This window comes from Mugil cephalus, chromosome 20 (assembly GCF_022458985.1).
Source record: "Mugil cephalus isolate CIBA_MC_2020 chromosome 20, CIBA_Mcephalus_1.1, whole genome shotgun sequence".
Taxonomy (NCBI): domain Eukaryota; kingdom Metazoa; phylum Chordata; class Actinopteri; order Mugiliformes; family Mugilidae; genus Mugil; species Mugil cephalus.
The window spans coordinates 12,361,090-12,374,567 of NC_061789.1; the positions used below are offsets into that span (position 1 = coordinate 12,361,090).

At 44.4% G+C, this 13,478-nt stretch overlaps 1 protein-coding gene across 1 annotated transcript; it reads left to right on the forward strand.

The window, feature by feature from the left end:
* The first annotated feature begins 5,261 nt into the window (after positions 1–5,261).
* On the forward strand, positions 5,262–12,892 carry maptb (microtubule-associated protein tau b). Its single transcript, XM_047571671.1, has 11 exons — positions 5,262–5,737; positions 6,288–6,356; positions 7,478–8,542; positions 9,228–9,253; positions 9,364–9,421; positions 9,501–9,580; positions 10,665–10,814; positions 10,911–10,992; positions 11,178–11,287; positions 11,759–11,923; positions 12,006–12,892. The coding sequence occupies exons 2-11, from the start codon at positions 6,290–6,292 to the stop codon at positions 12,036–12,038; spliced, it is 1,836 nt and encodes a 611-aa protein (XP_047427627.1). The 5' UTR covers positions 5,262–5,737; positions 6,288–6,289; the 3' UTR covers positions 12,039–12,892.
* The last annotated feature ends 586 nt before the right edge of the window (positions 12,893–13,478 follow it).

Below are 13,478 nucleotides of genomic sequence, written 5' to 3' on the forward strand. Positions count from 1 at the left end.
AGCTTTTCACAAATCCATTACTCAGTTTGGGTAAAATCCTTCATCCATCCTTCTTTCTCAGTTATTCGTGAAGTTCAATTCCTGATTTGCAAAGCGTGTATTCTTGCTATTGGGATTTAAGTAATCCAACTTGATTATTGGGAAGGGTTTTCATACAAACACTGGATTTGACCACTGTGATCAGAAAGTAAGCACCTCAGGGATGTAGCGAAGGAATGGAAGCTGGCATTCATTTGTAAAAAAAACTGCAGGATTATTAAGAACGTATGGTGAGGTAATGACAACCACTGGGGAGAAAAAAAACAGGAAAACACAAAAAGGCAGGCAACTGACAGAAATGAAAGAACGTCAAAATAAAATATGAAGTGTTAAAAGATTAAATGGACAAAGGAAACACAAACAAAGGATGTTGCTGTGAAATCAGTGTCCTGAAAAACCACTCTTCACTTTATTTCCAGTACATTTATTTTCAGTCAGTTGCAGGGAAACAGGAGACAGTGGCTACAATGGTTTGTTTGCTGGTGATAGTTCCCAGAACGTAAGGTCATATAAAACAAGATAATCGGCTGATAGATTTTCAATGAAGCATGTTTCAAAGCAAACAGCAAAAAGGAAAAAAAAAAAAAAAAAGACTTTTTTAACCTCCCCATTGTCACGGTTATGTAGCAGTAGAGCCCAACTGCAAGACACAGAGGGAGGGCAGGGGTGGGAACTCAAAATTGCTTCAATCAGAAGTAAAAAATCAAGGGAACAAAAGGAACTGCAGGGACGGCGGGGTACACAAACAAACACAGATTCAATAGCAGGTTTAATCTAAAAACCAAGAAAACCCCAAAACACGGGGAGGGAATTGAATGGAAACACACACACAGGTGAATTCACAGCAAAGGATAACAGCACAGAAGAAAGTGCAACAGCGACTTGACAGGGGTCGCAGAACAGGGGTAACATAGTGGACAACTTGACAAAGGACAAAGGGAAAGGCAGGGTTATATATGTACTCACAAACGAGGGCTGATGGAATAACGAGAGACAGGTGAGACCAAGGAGGGGAGGAGCAAGCAGACAAAAGACACAAGGCAGGGCAGGTGAGTGAGATCACAGAGGCAGGAGCAGAAAGACAGGAAGTCAAATTTCAATTCAACAAGAAAACTGAGTACAAAATAAAACAGGAAATGCCAGAAGAGCCAATAAAAGTGACTGTATAGAATGCTATAATCAATCTGAGATGGTCCAAGTTTTGAACCCGTGGAGACGTGCTGGACGTTTTCAGGACAAACACATCAAAACACCAATGAAGATTGAGAGGTTTCTATAAAGAGATATCCAATTGGGAAAGTTGATCAGAAAAGAAAAACAATTAAATAATTCAGCCACACAGACAGGAGAAAAACCAAAAATCAAAGTGTCTGCTCCTTCTTTTTGCCTCTCTTCTCCATCCCTGTCGCCCGTCTGTCGGTCTAAAGGTCGAATACGATGTAAACAGACTGATCAGCCTGTCAGATATCCCTGTCGTCATGGGGACTGAATATAAAGTCCCTGTGATGGAGTTGAGACCGTTAGCCTTCGTTAGCTGCTCCACTGTTTATGAGCTGCTGTTGCTGAGACAACCAGAAACAAAGGAGACTTGATTTCTTCTTCCAAGGTGAGCAAACAAGAAAAAAGAGTTGCTTACGCTGAACTCTTATATCACACATTTATGTTACTGAGAGCAGAGTGTGAACATCCCTGAATAAACACAATCAATCTGAAGAGCTTTTATCTGTGATGACTGAAGTTCAGCCAGCACTTATTCTGAATCACAAAACTGTTTTTCTCTTTTAAATTACTTACAAAAGATTAATTAGATTGAAGTCGTGTGTGATGTTTGCTTCAGTCAGTTTGATGACTGGCTCTGATATCAGCCAGGAGATGTAAAAACAACCAGTAACAGAGCAGTTCAAAAAAAATGAATGAAATAGATGTAAAAACAGAATTAGGGATTTAAATGATTGACTCTATATAAACATGGACAAGTTTGGAGCCAGAGTCTGTCTGAGAGTGGGGCCATGCTAACGATGACCCGACCCCTCTTTAGCCACTCACTCGCATTTTCGTTAAATTAATACTACGTTCCACTCGACCTCCACCAGTTACAGGGAAATGTTGGATTATACATGATACTTATAAAACTTTAAATTTTTTCTATCCAACTCTCACAGTCCCACAGGACAGCTTTATGGCCCTGTTGACATGGTTGACAATAATAAAAAAAAAATCATATACATGGCTCATAACGTGAATGGCACTCACCCAATACACAGCAATCAATATACAAACTAACCACACACAATACACCACAAAAATTATTTGATGTGTACTTTAGTGTTTTAGTTTGACCCAAGTCATCTACAAACATCTACAAACTTATCTGACAGCCCTCCAGAACGTAACTTAAGGTATGAATTCATCAAAAACTACAGCATAAATTAATATTACCTCACACTAAATGTGAACCACAACACCAGGTTTCGGTGCCTGGATCCAGTTGTTTCTTCGCAATGAACCACTCCATTTACTCTTCTTTTCTTTGTCAGTTGAAGATATCTGTAAAATATACTTTCAACTGCTTTTCAGATCTGTTGGTACAGTCAGTCGCGCAACAGCTCCTCCCTATTTTTTAAATTATTTTTACAATTTAGATGCTATTAAAGCCTATGATTAAAACTAATGCTGCTAATCTCCATGTTCAACTGTTATGTTTTGCCACTAAATTTAAATCTGTCCTACTGTTTGTTTTTCAACAACTTAAGTCCCAATACCATTAATAATAGAAGGATTGAAGTGAAAAAAAAAACAGCATTACGAAGTTCAGCTTTTCTATCCACTGTTTGTGAAGAAGAATGAGACCAAGGATTTTTCCGACTACGAGTTCCTGTCTGTATTTGTGTTCTTATGAAACATCACCGTACACAACTACTGTTCAAATTCAAAGAACGCAACTGGCCGAAGGCGCTTATTGACCCCAAGTACATGAAGTTGGTAGTTTACAATTGACATGCTCCACTCTGAAATACAGGCCTGAGGACACCGTTCGGTCATTGTGTAACTGGAGCAGCAGAGTACTTGATGATGTCCCCAAAATGCATTCTGGGATACCTGGCTGTGCCAAGTCTGAACAAATTACCTCCCAATGTGTCCTAGAAAAAAAGACAGTACTGTGAATGATGATGTTTCACAAGTCCGCAAGAACAGTAGGGACAAGAATGTGTTTTAATAAATGCCCCTAGTGTGGACTTGGGTCACCCAGGTGTCCCAGAATGCATTTCATGGGAGTCATTAAGCACTCTGTTGTTGGCTGTTAGAGTTACAGAATGACCGTATTGTCACAAAAGTCCAAACTACCAAACTCGACACTTGTATACTTGGAATTGATGAAATTTTGACAACAAGAGGAGGGTGCTCAGCATTTCTCTTCGGTCAGGGGGAAAAGATATGTAACAAATAATGTGTCCAGAGGGGTTCCTTGTATTTTGACCTATTAGCCTATTGCATAATTGCCGTCGTATCTTTCGTAAAACAAGCATGTTGGTAGTTTCATTGATATTGTAACAGCAAGTCAAAAACAACTTGGGCAATTATGCTATTAGGCTCCTGATATATGAGGATACATTGATGCAGGGAGATGCAGTCATTCAACTGTTAAATAAATAATATCAACAAAGAGCACTCTCTACGTAAAGGCAAACAGCTTGCGTATGCCCCATTTGTGTACATCTGTGGGATCAGATCACAGCACATGTTTTTCTCACATGACCTTATCAAACATGGCAACTCACTAACATCAGTGATTCAGCGGCAGCGAATTTTAACTTTAGTTATTCATGGAGAACAGAGACATGATGTTGGAAATGGTAGTTGTCATCAACACGTTTAAGAATGTTCTCCCGGCACTGGATGGAGGATGATTCACAAACAAGTCACATATGAGTTACTCTGTATTTAATGGTTCATCTGCAGTTTAGAGTAAACTTGACGTCAGATTCTGTAAATGGTCAAGGTGGCACCAGCTGAGGTGAAGGAACTCAAATTCAGTCAGATGTCCGGCTGTACTGTCCTCTCCAGTCTGTCTGTATCTGCCAGTACGGAGCCAGCTGTCAGATAAACTGAGTTTACAGAGTAAGTGACAGATTTTACACAGATAATCGAGTTTTGTTGCCAGTGGAGATTTGATCTCTGAGAATTAAGCAGTGAGCTCCCCTGGTGGTGAGTAAAGGTGCAGCACAGACAGGAGAACTGAGTAATAATTAATGTTGTTTACTCTCTGGCGGATGTAGTCAGATGTGAAATTAAAACAACCAAATGAAAAAAGTCAACTTTGACTGACTGGTTGATAAGTAGATGGGGAATAGATGGAGTTCTGAGATAAAAGCCAGGATGATCGCATGACAAGAAGGATCTCGAATGTACACAAACACTGATAAAAGAAAAAAAAATCTGTTTGAATTCATTTTCATTTTCTGCTCAGGTTTCTACAAACACCAGCAAAGTATCTTCTCAGGTCATAGCTATGCGGCTCTGTTCACAGAGGCACACTGACACCTAGTGGACAGGCGGAGAGCATGCAGCCGCAGCAACAAAAACAATATACTGTATTATTATTATTAGTAGTAGTAGTAGTAGTATTATCATTATTATCATTCAAAGATTAAATCATCAATAAAAAATAGTAATACAATTGAATATTCTATATTTACATTCACACGCACATTGGTTTAACACGTATTCAATGTCCTCACAAAAATGGATAAAACAACTAAACAATCAGAGACAGACTAACATAGGTTCAGGTAAACAGATTTACATAAAAACACGATTTTACTGTGCTTTTCTAAAGTCTATCTACCAGCAGCAGCCACGGGTGTGTCTAGCCCATTTTTAGGAGCTCAAGCATCCATAAATTTTGTCCCAGGACCCCTAAAAATAAGAGTTGTTTATGATAAGATGACAAAAATACATGAGCACGATAGTAGAAAGTGGTGGTGGTGGTTTAAACATAATATATAAGTAGATTAGCTCTCCCAAAGAATGATGTTGTCTCTTGTCCCTTTAACACTCCTGGACAGCAGTAGCTTTTTGAATCAATCAGAGCTCTGCAAAGGAGTTGTGTTTGAGTAAGTGCTGCATGCAATAATTGTCTCCTGATTTCATTGATAAAAGTCATTATAGGATTCAACCAACACAGTCAAAAAGCTCCAAAAAGTTCACGTAAACAGTATGCACTTAACTTTGTCCTAAATAGGGGGGTTATTTGCCAAAAACACAAAGCTGGAATGATAAGCAGGGTCGCCTATCTTTATTCACCTTCATACCTTTAAGTGTGCTTTGCACTTATTGTTCCAGTTGCAGAGAGATAGCTTTGCGACACAGGAGTTTGGCATTCAAACACCCTTAAATCCCTGACCCTAGAATCGCCCCTGTGCATCTGATCAAACCGGGTGAGACAGAAGATGACCGTTTATGAGGAGGAGGAGGAGGCTCGTCAGCTCGTGGCTGGACGTTGAAACAAACGGAAGCTCCGGTGACTCCTCTCGTCCTCCGCGTTCCATCGCGACGCAGGGATGCAGCGGGTCACCATGGCAACAGCAGCCTCCTCCCAGCATGCAGTAGCCTCCCTCCCTCCCTCCCTCTCAGAGCGGCGTCAGGGTGGAGCAGCAGACAGACGGACATCAGCAGCAGCAGAAGCAGCAGACAGGAGGTAAGACACAGGCAGGCGTCCTCCCTCTGTCCTCCATCTGGGTCCCGGCCTCCGCGTCTCCTCGTCCTCCGCAGCCTCGGGAGGTTTCTCGGGAGGCAGCGGTGGTTTTTTTTTTTTTTTTTTTTTTTTTTTTCCGCTCCGTAACCGTCTGTCACCGCCCGCTCCGCCGCTAGCCCGCAGGCTAACACACAGAGGAGGTGCAGGAGGCGCGGGCAGGTGGAGGAGGTGTAGACAGGAGGTGATGGTAGATTTTAAAGGACTTTGTGTGTTGCTGCTGCTGCATCATCATCATCATCATCATGGAGGATTGATTCTGTGTCTGAGCATGCTCACTGACCACTCCTCTGCTCCTCTCCACCACTTTCCCGCTTCCCCTCATTCCCTCCTCATCTCTCCTCTTTTTCTACTCTTCATTCTTTCCTTTCCACCTCCTCCTCTTGTCCCTCGTCTCTCTTCTCCGCCCTCTCTTGGCCTCCCATCCCTCCACATGTTGCTCTCCTCTCCCCATTTCCCCTCCATTCTGGTGCTCTCCTCCTTCTCCCCTCCTCAGTGATGATGGATGGAGACAGCGCCCCCCTCAGAGACGGGTCCGCCCAGGACGCTCAGAAGATGATGGGAGGTTTGTCACTGAGGCCGTCAATCAATGGTCAATGAGTTCAGTTCTGATGTGTTTGATGAAACTGATTAAACTTTAGACTGACTCCTCCTGTCACACTGACTCCTCCCTGAAGACTGACTCCTCCTCCTCTCACACTGACTCCTCCTTCCAGACGGACTCCTCCTTCCAGACAGGCTCCTCCCTCTAGACTGACCCCTCCCTTTGAAAGACACAAATTTTCACAGATTGACACTTCTCCTCATGCTGACTCCTCTTACACAGACTCCTGTCAGACTCCTCTCATAAGGTGTCCACTTCCTTTCACGTCTCTTACACTGACACCTCCTCCTGTATTGACTCCTACAATCCAAGTGAAAGCAGGAGTCGGTGTGAGCTGAGACTCCTGCTTTCACTTGGATTTTTATTCTCAGATGAACTCCTCTCCCCTCACAATGACTCCTTGCCTTAGATAGACCCCTCCCTTTAAAATTAACTCCTCCTCCCAGACAGACTCCTCCTCCCAGACTGACTCCTGTCAGACTCAGTTTGCCTCCTTCATCTGTGATGTTGTCTGGACTAGTGATGGACCGATATGGATTTTTCGGGGTCGATACTAATACTGATACCGTTTTTTTTTGTTGTTTTTTTTGTTTACATCAGCCATGAGCCGATATGTGGAGCCGATACTACACTTTCACCCTCAATTTACATGATAAAAATGATACAATGACATGATAACAAATGTTACAAGTCTCAATTTAACCAAAAACATAAACATTTATTGAACTCAAAGAATATTTAAGGCTCTCAAGTAAAAAGAGATAAAGCACAAGAATGGGGAGGGGAAATGTATGGGCTGCACATGTCCAGTGTCCACAGTGTCTCCGGCATGTGTTTCTGTTGTATGTGTGTATGTATATGTATTGGCGAATGCACCTGTGTATCGGCCTTTACCGATACCAGTAAAAAATGCAGGTATCGGTTGATCTCTAGCCTGGAGCCCCTCTCCTCCTGTTGTCTGCCTCTGTCTCTTTTCTCCTCCTCTTTAAATTGTTCTACACTTTCTTTCTCTGCTGTCCTCTTCCATCTTTGTCCTCCACTTCTTTCCTTATTGTCTCCTCCTCCTCCTCCTCCTCCATTAGACCAGGCATCTGTCAGGTCTCTGGACAAATACCCAGGTGGAAGCGAAAGGGAAGAGCAGGAGGTTCAGGGAGAGGACGGTGACCAGCCGAAGAGCAGCACTGACGAGCAGCAGGATGAGCCAAAAGAGCAGCACTCCGAGACAAAGACCAAACAGGAGGAGGAGGAGGAGGAGGAGGGGCAGCAGCTAGTAGGTGAAGAGGAAGACAAGAAAGAAAAACAGTTGGAGACTCCTTGCGCCTCCTCCACACCTTCTCCTGGAGACGAAAGAGAGGAGCGAGAGCTGACAAAAGAGGAACGGAAAGATGATGAAAAGGAAAAGGAAGAAATGAGCGAGGAAGAGGGAGTCAAAGAGAAGGAGGTTCTGACCACCACACCTCCTCCGTCACAAGAGGAGGAGGAGGAGGAGGAGGAGGACAAAGTGGGAGGAGATGAACAGGAAGAGAAGGAGAATGACACGATTGATGGAGAGAGAGAGGAGGCGAAAGAGGAGAGGGAATCTACAATGAAAACAGAAGAGGGTCAGCTAGGAGGAGGAGGAGATGGAGGGATGGAGGTGAAGAAACAGGAGCAACCAGAGACACCACCAGTAGGAGCTGATGAAGAGGAGGGGGTAGAAGAAAGGATGGACAGGGGGAATGAGGAGGAGATGGAGGAGGAAGAAGCCGCAGGTGAGAGAGAGGAGGAGCAGCTGAAAGGAGGAGCGGTGACGTCAGCTGAGGAGGAGCAGGTGGAGTCTGTGGAAATCCCTGACGGTAAGGCAAGCGCTCCTTCCCACCCAGGGGAACACGCCGAGGAGCAGGCGGAGACCCCCGACACACTGACCCACCAAACTCCCCCTGCTCCTCCGTCTTCAGCAGACCTGGAGATCCCTTCCAGTAAAACAAGCGCTCCTATGACCAACGGACCCAGCAAAGAGGGAAGAGGTCTGAGTCCTGCTGCAGCTCCTCCCTCCAGAACCAGAGCTCCACCCACAGCGGCTGTCCCCAGCCAGAAAACAAGCAGCTCTCCTCTGAAACAGGCTGCGCCAGCTAAGAAACCAAGCGCTCCTCCTCCCCTGACTAAAGGTCTGTCCTTCATACCAACTGTCTGCGCACTTTACACATTCCCTCCACCTCCTGCTCGACCTCCACCGTCCCCGTCCTCTTTCTCGCTCATCTGTAGCTTGCGCCTCCTCCTATTTTTCTTCTTTCCCTCCCTTCACCCTATTAACACCTCCTTCCCTCTATCCACCTGAGTTGCATTCCTCTTCTTTTTTCCTTTTCGCCTTCTTTTTTTTGTATTTTTTTTTTTTACCTCCCCCTCCCATCACGCCTCTTCTCCTCCCTTTTCTCCTCTGTGTCATATTTCTAGATGTTAAAGGAGCATTGCGTATATATTTACGTTTGTCCGAAGCTGAAGGTGACACAGACTGGACATTTCCTCTTTAACCTCCTGGGTTGCTGTCACGGAAACGGATTGACCGTCACTCTTTCTCTCTCTCTCTGACCTCTGACCTCTGCTTGTCTTTTCCGTTTGCTGCTCCCTAACACAGCGACATAACCACTCATGTGATCAGATTCAGTCGCAGCAGCACGAGTTTATTAGTGATAATCAGTAACACAAACCTGAAGTTTGATTTTCAGACCCTAGTTAGTGTTTCTCTGGTTGATTATTGATTATTACTTGGGACGTGTTTCTGCTGCGGCTGATTCCAAGACAGTTGATGTTTGCCGTCACCAGTCTCCCCCTCTTTTGTTCCCACCCCAACAGCAAAAGCAGCTGACGAAAGCATGAAGGTAAAACAAAAAAAGAATAACAACCAACATATTGATACAAAACTAGTAACATATCTGATGGGCGGAGCTCGACTGTCTCACCTGTCGTTTGTAACTGTGCGTGTGTCCAGGCCTCTAAGACGGCCGGAGCAGCCAGAGCAGCCAAGCTGATCTCAGCCAAGAGTACAGGTACGCCGCACCAGCTGTCCCACCTGTTGACCTGAGCAGTTGAGCCGTTTCTGACCTCTCCTGTCCGTCTGTCTGTCAGAGTCGGTCGACGGAGTCAGCAGTCCAGGGAGTCGTTCTCCTGCCAGCCGCTCGTCCACTCCGAACAAAGACGTGAAGAAGGTACGAGCACCGGACTCTCTCTGGGTTCAAACGAGCACAGCTGTTTGGCACACTTAGTCCTGTCCAGATCAGGGAGATGAATGGAAACCACCAACTTCTGTTTCCAATTTGAAGTATTGAAGTACACATCTGATCAAGTGTGGTCCGGGTATCTCAGAATGCATTTTGGTGAGGGCTGATCCACAGACTGTATAAATATGGACAACAGAACAGCTCCTTGAAATGAAGCCAAACAGAGCCCTGTATTACATAGAGTCTGGCCAGCTCAAATCATGGGCGCCATGTTAGATACAGTAACCCTATGAGGCGGATGTGCCCCATAAATCACTTATTATCACCATTAACACATCCATAAATGTTATTGCCAACATCTGTCAGTACACCATAAGCTCCACCCCCTCCATGTTAGTGGGTGGGACTTGGGCACATATCAAATACATTTTTTCCAAGGATAGTTTCAGATGTTTTAGGTAGCTAATATACTACTGATGCATACTCAAGCATCAATTTTAGTTCAGATAGAAAATTTTAAAAAATAAGTACAATGTATAATCCAACATTTCTTTGTAACTGGTGGAGGTAGAGCAGAGTGTAGCATTATTTAAACAATGGGTCTGGAGGAAGTGCAGTTGGGGAATCAATATCACGGCTCCAGGTGGTTCCTCTCACGGACCATGCAGATTCTGCCTCCAAAGTCACAAGATGCTGCCGCCCATATCCAAAGGAAAGTAGCATCAGTTTGGCCAATGCAAGGAAGTGGGGATGCATTGTCCATATTTATATACAGTCTATGGCCTCAACAAGTGAACTGCTGTCCCAACTACAGAATGGTCATGCTGTGGTCTCTGGTCTGTGAACTTTTGAAGTCCAAAGTCCAAAATTAGCATACTTGTTTGGTTTTGATGAATCCCCATAGATTCACTGGTAATAGTTTCTGGGGTTTAACTGGTGTTTGTAGTTAACACGATGCTGCAGGTGTGGATTGTCACTAGTCCTGGGTTAGGGTTAAGATTATTGATTATTGACCTTGTGGTTCTCTTCAGTAGTTGCTGTGGCGTTCTAACTGGTAAAACTGGTCCTCCAGGTGGCAGTGGTCCGGACCCCTCCCAGGTCCCCTGGTTCTGCTCGTGGACGGACGGCCCCACTCCCCTCCCACCCCATGCCCGACCTGAGCAACGTGAAGTCAAAGGTGGGATCGACGGAGAACCTCAAACACACACCCGGAGGGGGCAAGGTAGCGCACATCTTTCCCTCTGCACTTGTGAGGACCCCGATCCTCGTCTGATATGACAGACCTCGACTCAGCTAAATACTGACCGCTTGTCTGCAGGTTCACATTGTTAGCAAGAAGCTGGATCTCACTAATGTGGCGTCAAAGTGCGGCTCCAAAGACAACATCCGTTACAAACCAGGTAACACTTCCATCACACCAGTGGTTCATATTTCATGGCCGTGCATAGAGCTACACCTACCGCTGATGTTTTTATCAACTGGAATACAGCAGACTGTAATCTACCTCCTGTAGCTGATAAGGCCGTAACAATGCACTGCTGACTTGATCGGTGAGAGCTCTGCCTCGTGTTTCTCTGCTTCTCAGGTGGAGGGAAGGTGGAGATAAAGTCAGAGAAGGTGGATTTCAAAACCGTTCAGTCTAAAGTCGGTTCCCTGGAGAACGTCACTCATGTGCCGGGAGGAGGGAAGAAGAAGGTACACGCCAAGACCAAACTATATATTGTATAGCTACCAAATAAAAGAGGCTAACATCAGGAGTACGTAGGGGAGTGTGTTCGCCTTCACTTTGAGAGAAAAGCATTGTCTTGGGGTGACGCTATGAGGTACTATGAGGTTTTTAGCATGTGATGAAGCTTGGCCTTGCATGTAAGGAGAATAATTAAAATTTTTATTCTGAATTGTACAGGAAGCTAATGAAGAGAAGCTGAAATTGAAGAAACAGGATCTCTTTTGCTAGCTTCCATTAATGCTCAGCTGGGTGCTTTTTAAAGAGCTATGTGGACAACCTGTGGCTAATGGATAACGGTAGTCCAGAGGAGAAGAAACAACTGCATGCGCTACTTTTTCAGCATCACTTTGAGACAGGATGTTCCTAATTGTGACAGTGTCGCACATTTGACTTAAAGGGCACATCCTGGTCAAATATCACCCTATGTATGTTCACAGATTGAGAGTCAGAAACTGACCTTCAGAGAAACCGCCAAAGCCCGAACCGACCACGGTGCCGACATCGTCGTTCAGGCCGACTCCAGCCCTCGCCTTAGCAACACTTCCTCCCGTGGAAGTCTTAACGCTGCTGAAGCCACGCCCCTCGACACCCTGGCCGACGAGGTGAGAGATTCACCCGTTAAAAGAAATGACTTAAAACCACACAAAGCAACACACCTTAATGAAAACCTCCTCTTCCTGTCAGGTGTCCGCCTCCCTCGCCAAACAAGGCCTGTGATTGGATGACCCCTGTGCCTGAAGCCCCCGTCCCCTCTGATACCAAGGAAACTGCTTGATGGAAGAAAGAAAAAAAAAGAAGTCATCAATTTGCCTTTTTCTTCATTACATATTACATTCACTTCACACCAAAGATCGGAGAGGTTTTATGATATTAAAGTTTAACTGAATGCAGCTAAACCACATAACAGTCAGCCAGGTGCTCCAGATGAACAGTTTAATCCAGATACACCCAGCATGTTTTTAGCCTAGTTTAGCACAGACGCTGCATACAAGATGAAAATATTAGCGTAGCTCCATTAAAAGAGAGAACAACTGCCCATGTTGGTTCAGCAGACTCATAGCTGGTGGATGGCAATTTTCCATCTTCCTTCAGTCGTTGTGCTAAGCTAGGCTAAACAGATTTTAAATCTCTTTGTACGGAGGCAGAGATTAGATTTTGGAGGTCTTGAATACAGGGTCAGAGAGATGGTTCTTTGAGGAGGTTATGAGCTTAAACAAGTTGTTCCCTGAGGAGAAGAAGCTGAGATCCATCATCTGATCTGACTCTGAAGACGCAGAAAATGCACTAAAGCATGCTAATTGCTAACTTGCCTGGACCAGCCTATTCGTTAGCTTTGTTCATAAAATCCCTCCAATCGAAGAAAGCCTCTCTCTGAAGTCGCCTCTTTCCGCCAATCGCCATCACTTCTGTGTTTCTCAAAGCCCCATGATGACCCCCTGCTCCCAACAACTCCCATCAGTGAAAAACCTACCCAGAATGCAGTTTGATACTAGGTGCCAAAACCATTATCTCTCTCTCTGCCTGTCAACTGTTAAAGTGCTCTGGACCAATAAAGTTTCTCTTGGTTCTGACCAGTTTGTCGTCTCACTAAAACATTGTAGACTGTGTACATGGCCACACACATAATCGCTCGAAAGTTTTCGTTCAACAAATGGGAACTCATTGACCTCATAATAACTTGACATGGTTGTATTCATCATCATAAGAAGACCATGTTATGACAGATGCTGTGTCTAGTTCAAGTTCTCATGGGCTCAGTCCTGGAATTGTCCTCCTCTTCTGCCCATTGTCAAGTCCCAACTTCCTATATTACCATTAGGATATTTTAGATTTGATCTTCACAAGTTGTGGAAGTGAACCGTGATGATCTCAGACTGAGTTACAGTGGCTTAGATACAGATCTGCCCACTGTTGCAGAAGTCTCACAGTGGTTATAAGGTGAAGCCTTGGATTTTATAACTGGTCGTCTCAAATGACCAATAAAGTCTGGTTTTGAATTAATGGTCAGGCAAAACTTTTTATGTGTTTAAAGTTTGTGGATCTTCATCAGATCAACATTTTGTCGTTGTCACTTGTTGATTTTCTCTCTATAATTGATCATGATGATGAAGTCACCTTCATCATGAGAAACACTCTTCATTCCTGTAACAATTTTTA

Coding starts and splice junctions, on each gene's coding strand:
- maptb (XM_047571671.1), top strand. CDS start 6,290: ATGATGGATGGAGACAGCGCCCCCCTCAGAGACGGGTCCGCCCAGGAC. Junction 8,543..9,227: donor TCCTCCTCCCCTGACTAAAG/GTCTGTCCTTCA, acceptor CCACCCCAACAG/CAAAAGCAGCTGACGAAAGC. Junction 9,254..9,363: donor CAGCTGACGAAAGCATGAAG/GTAAAACAAAAA, acceptor GCGTGTGTCCAG/GCCTCTAAGACGGCCGGAGC.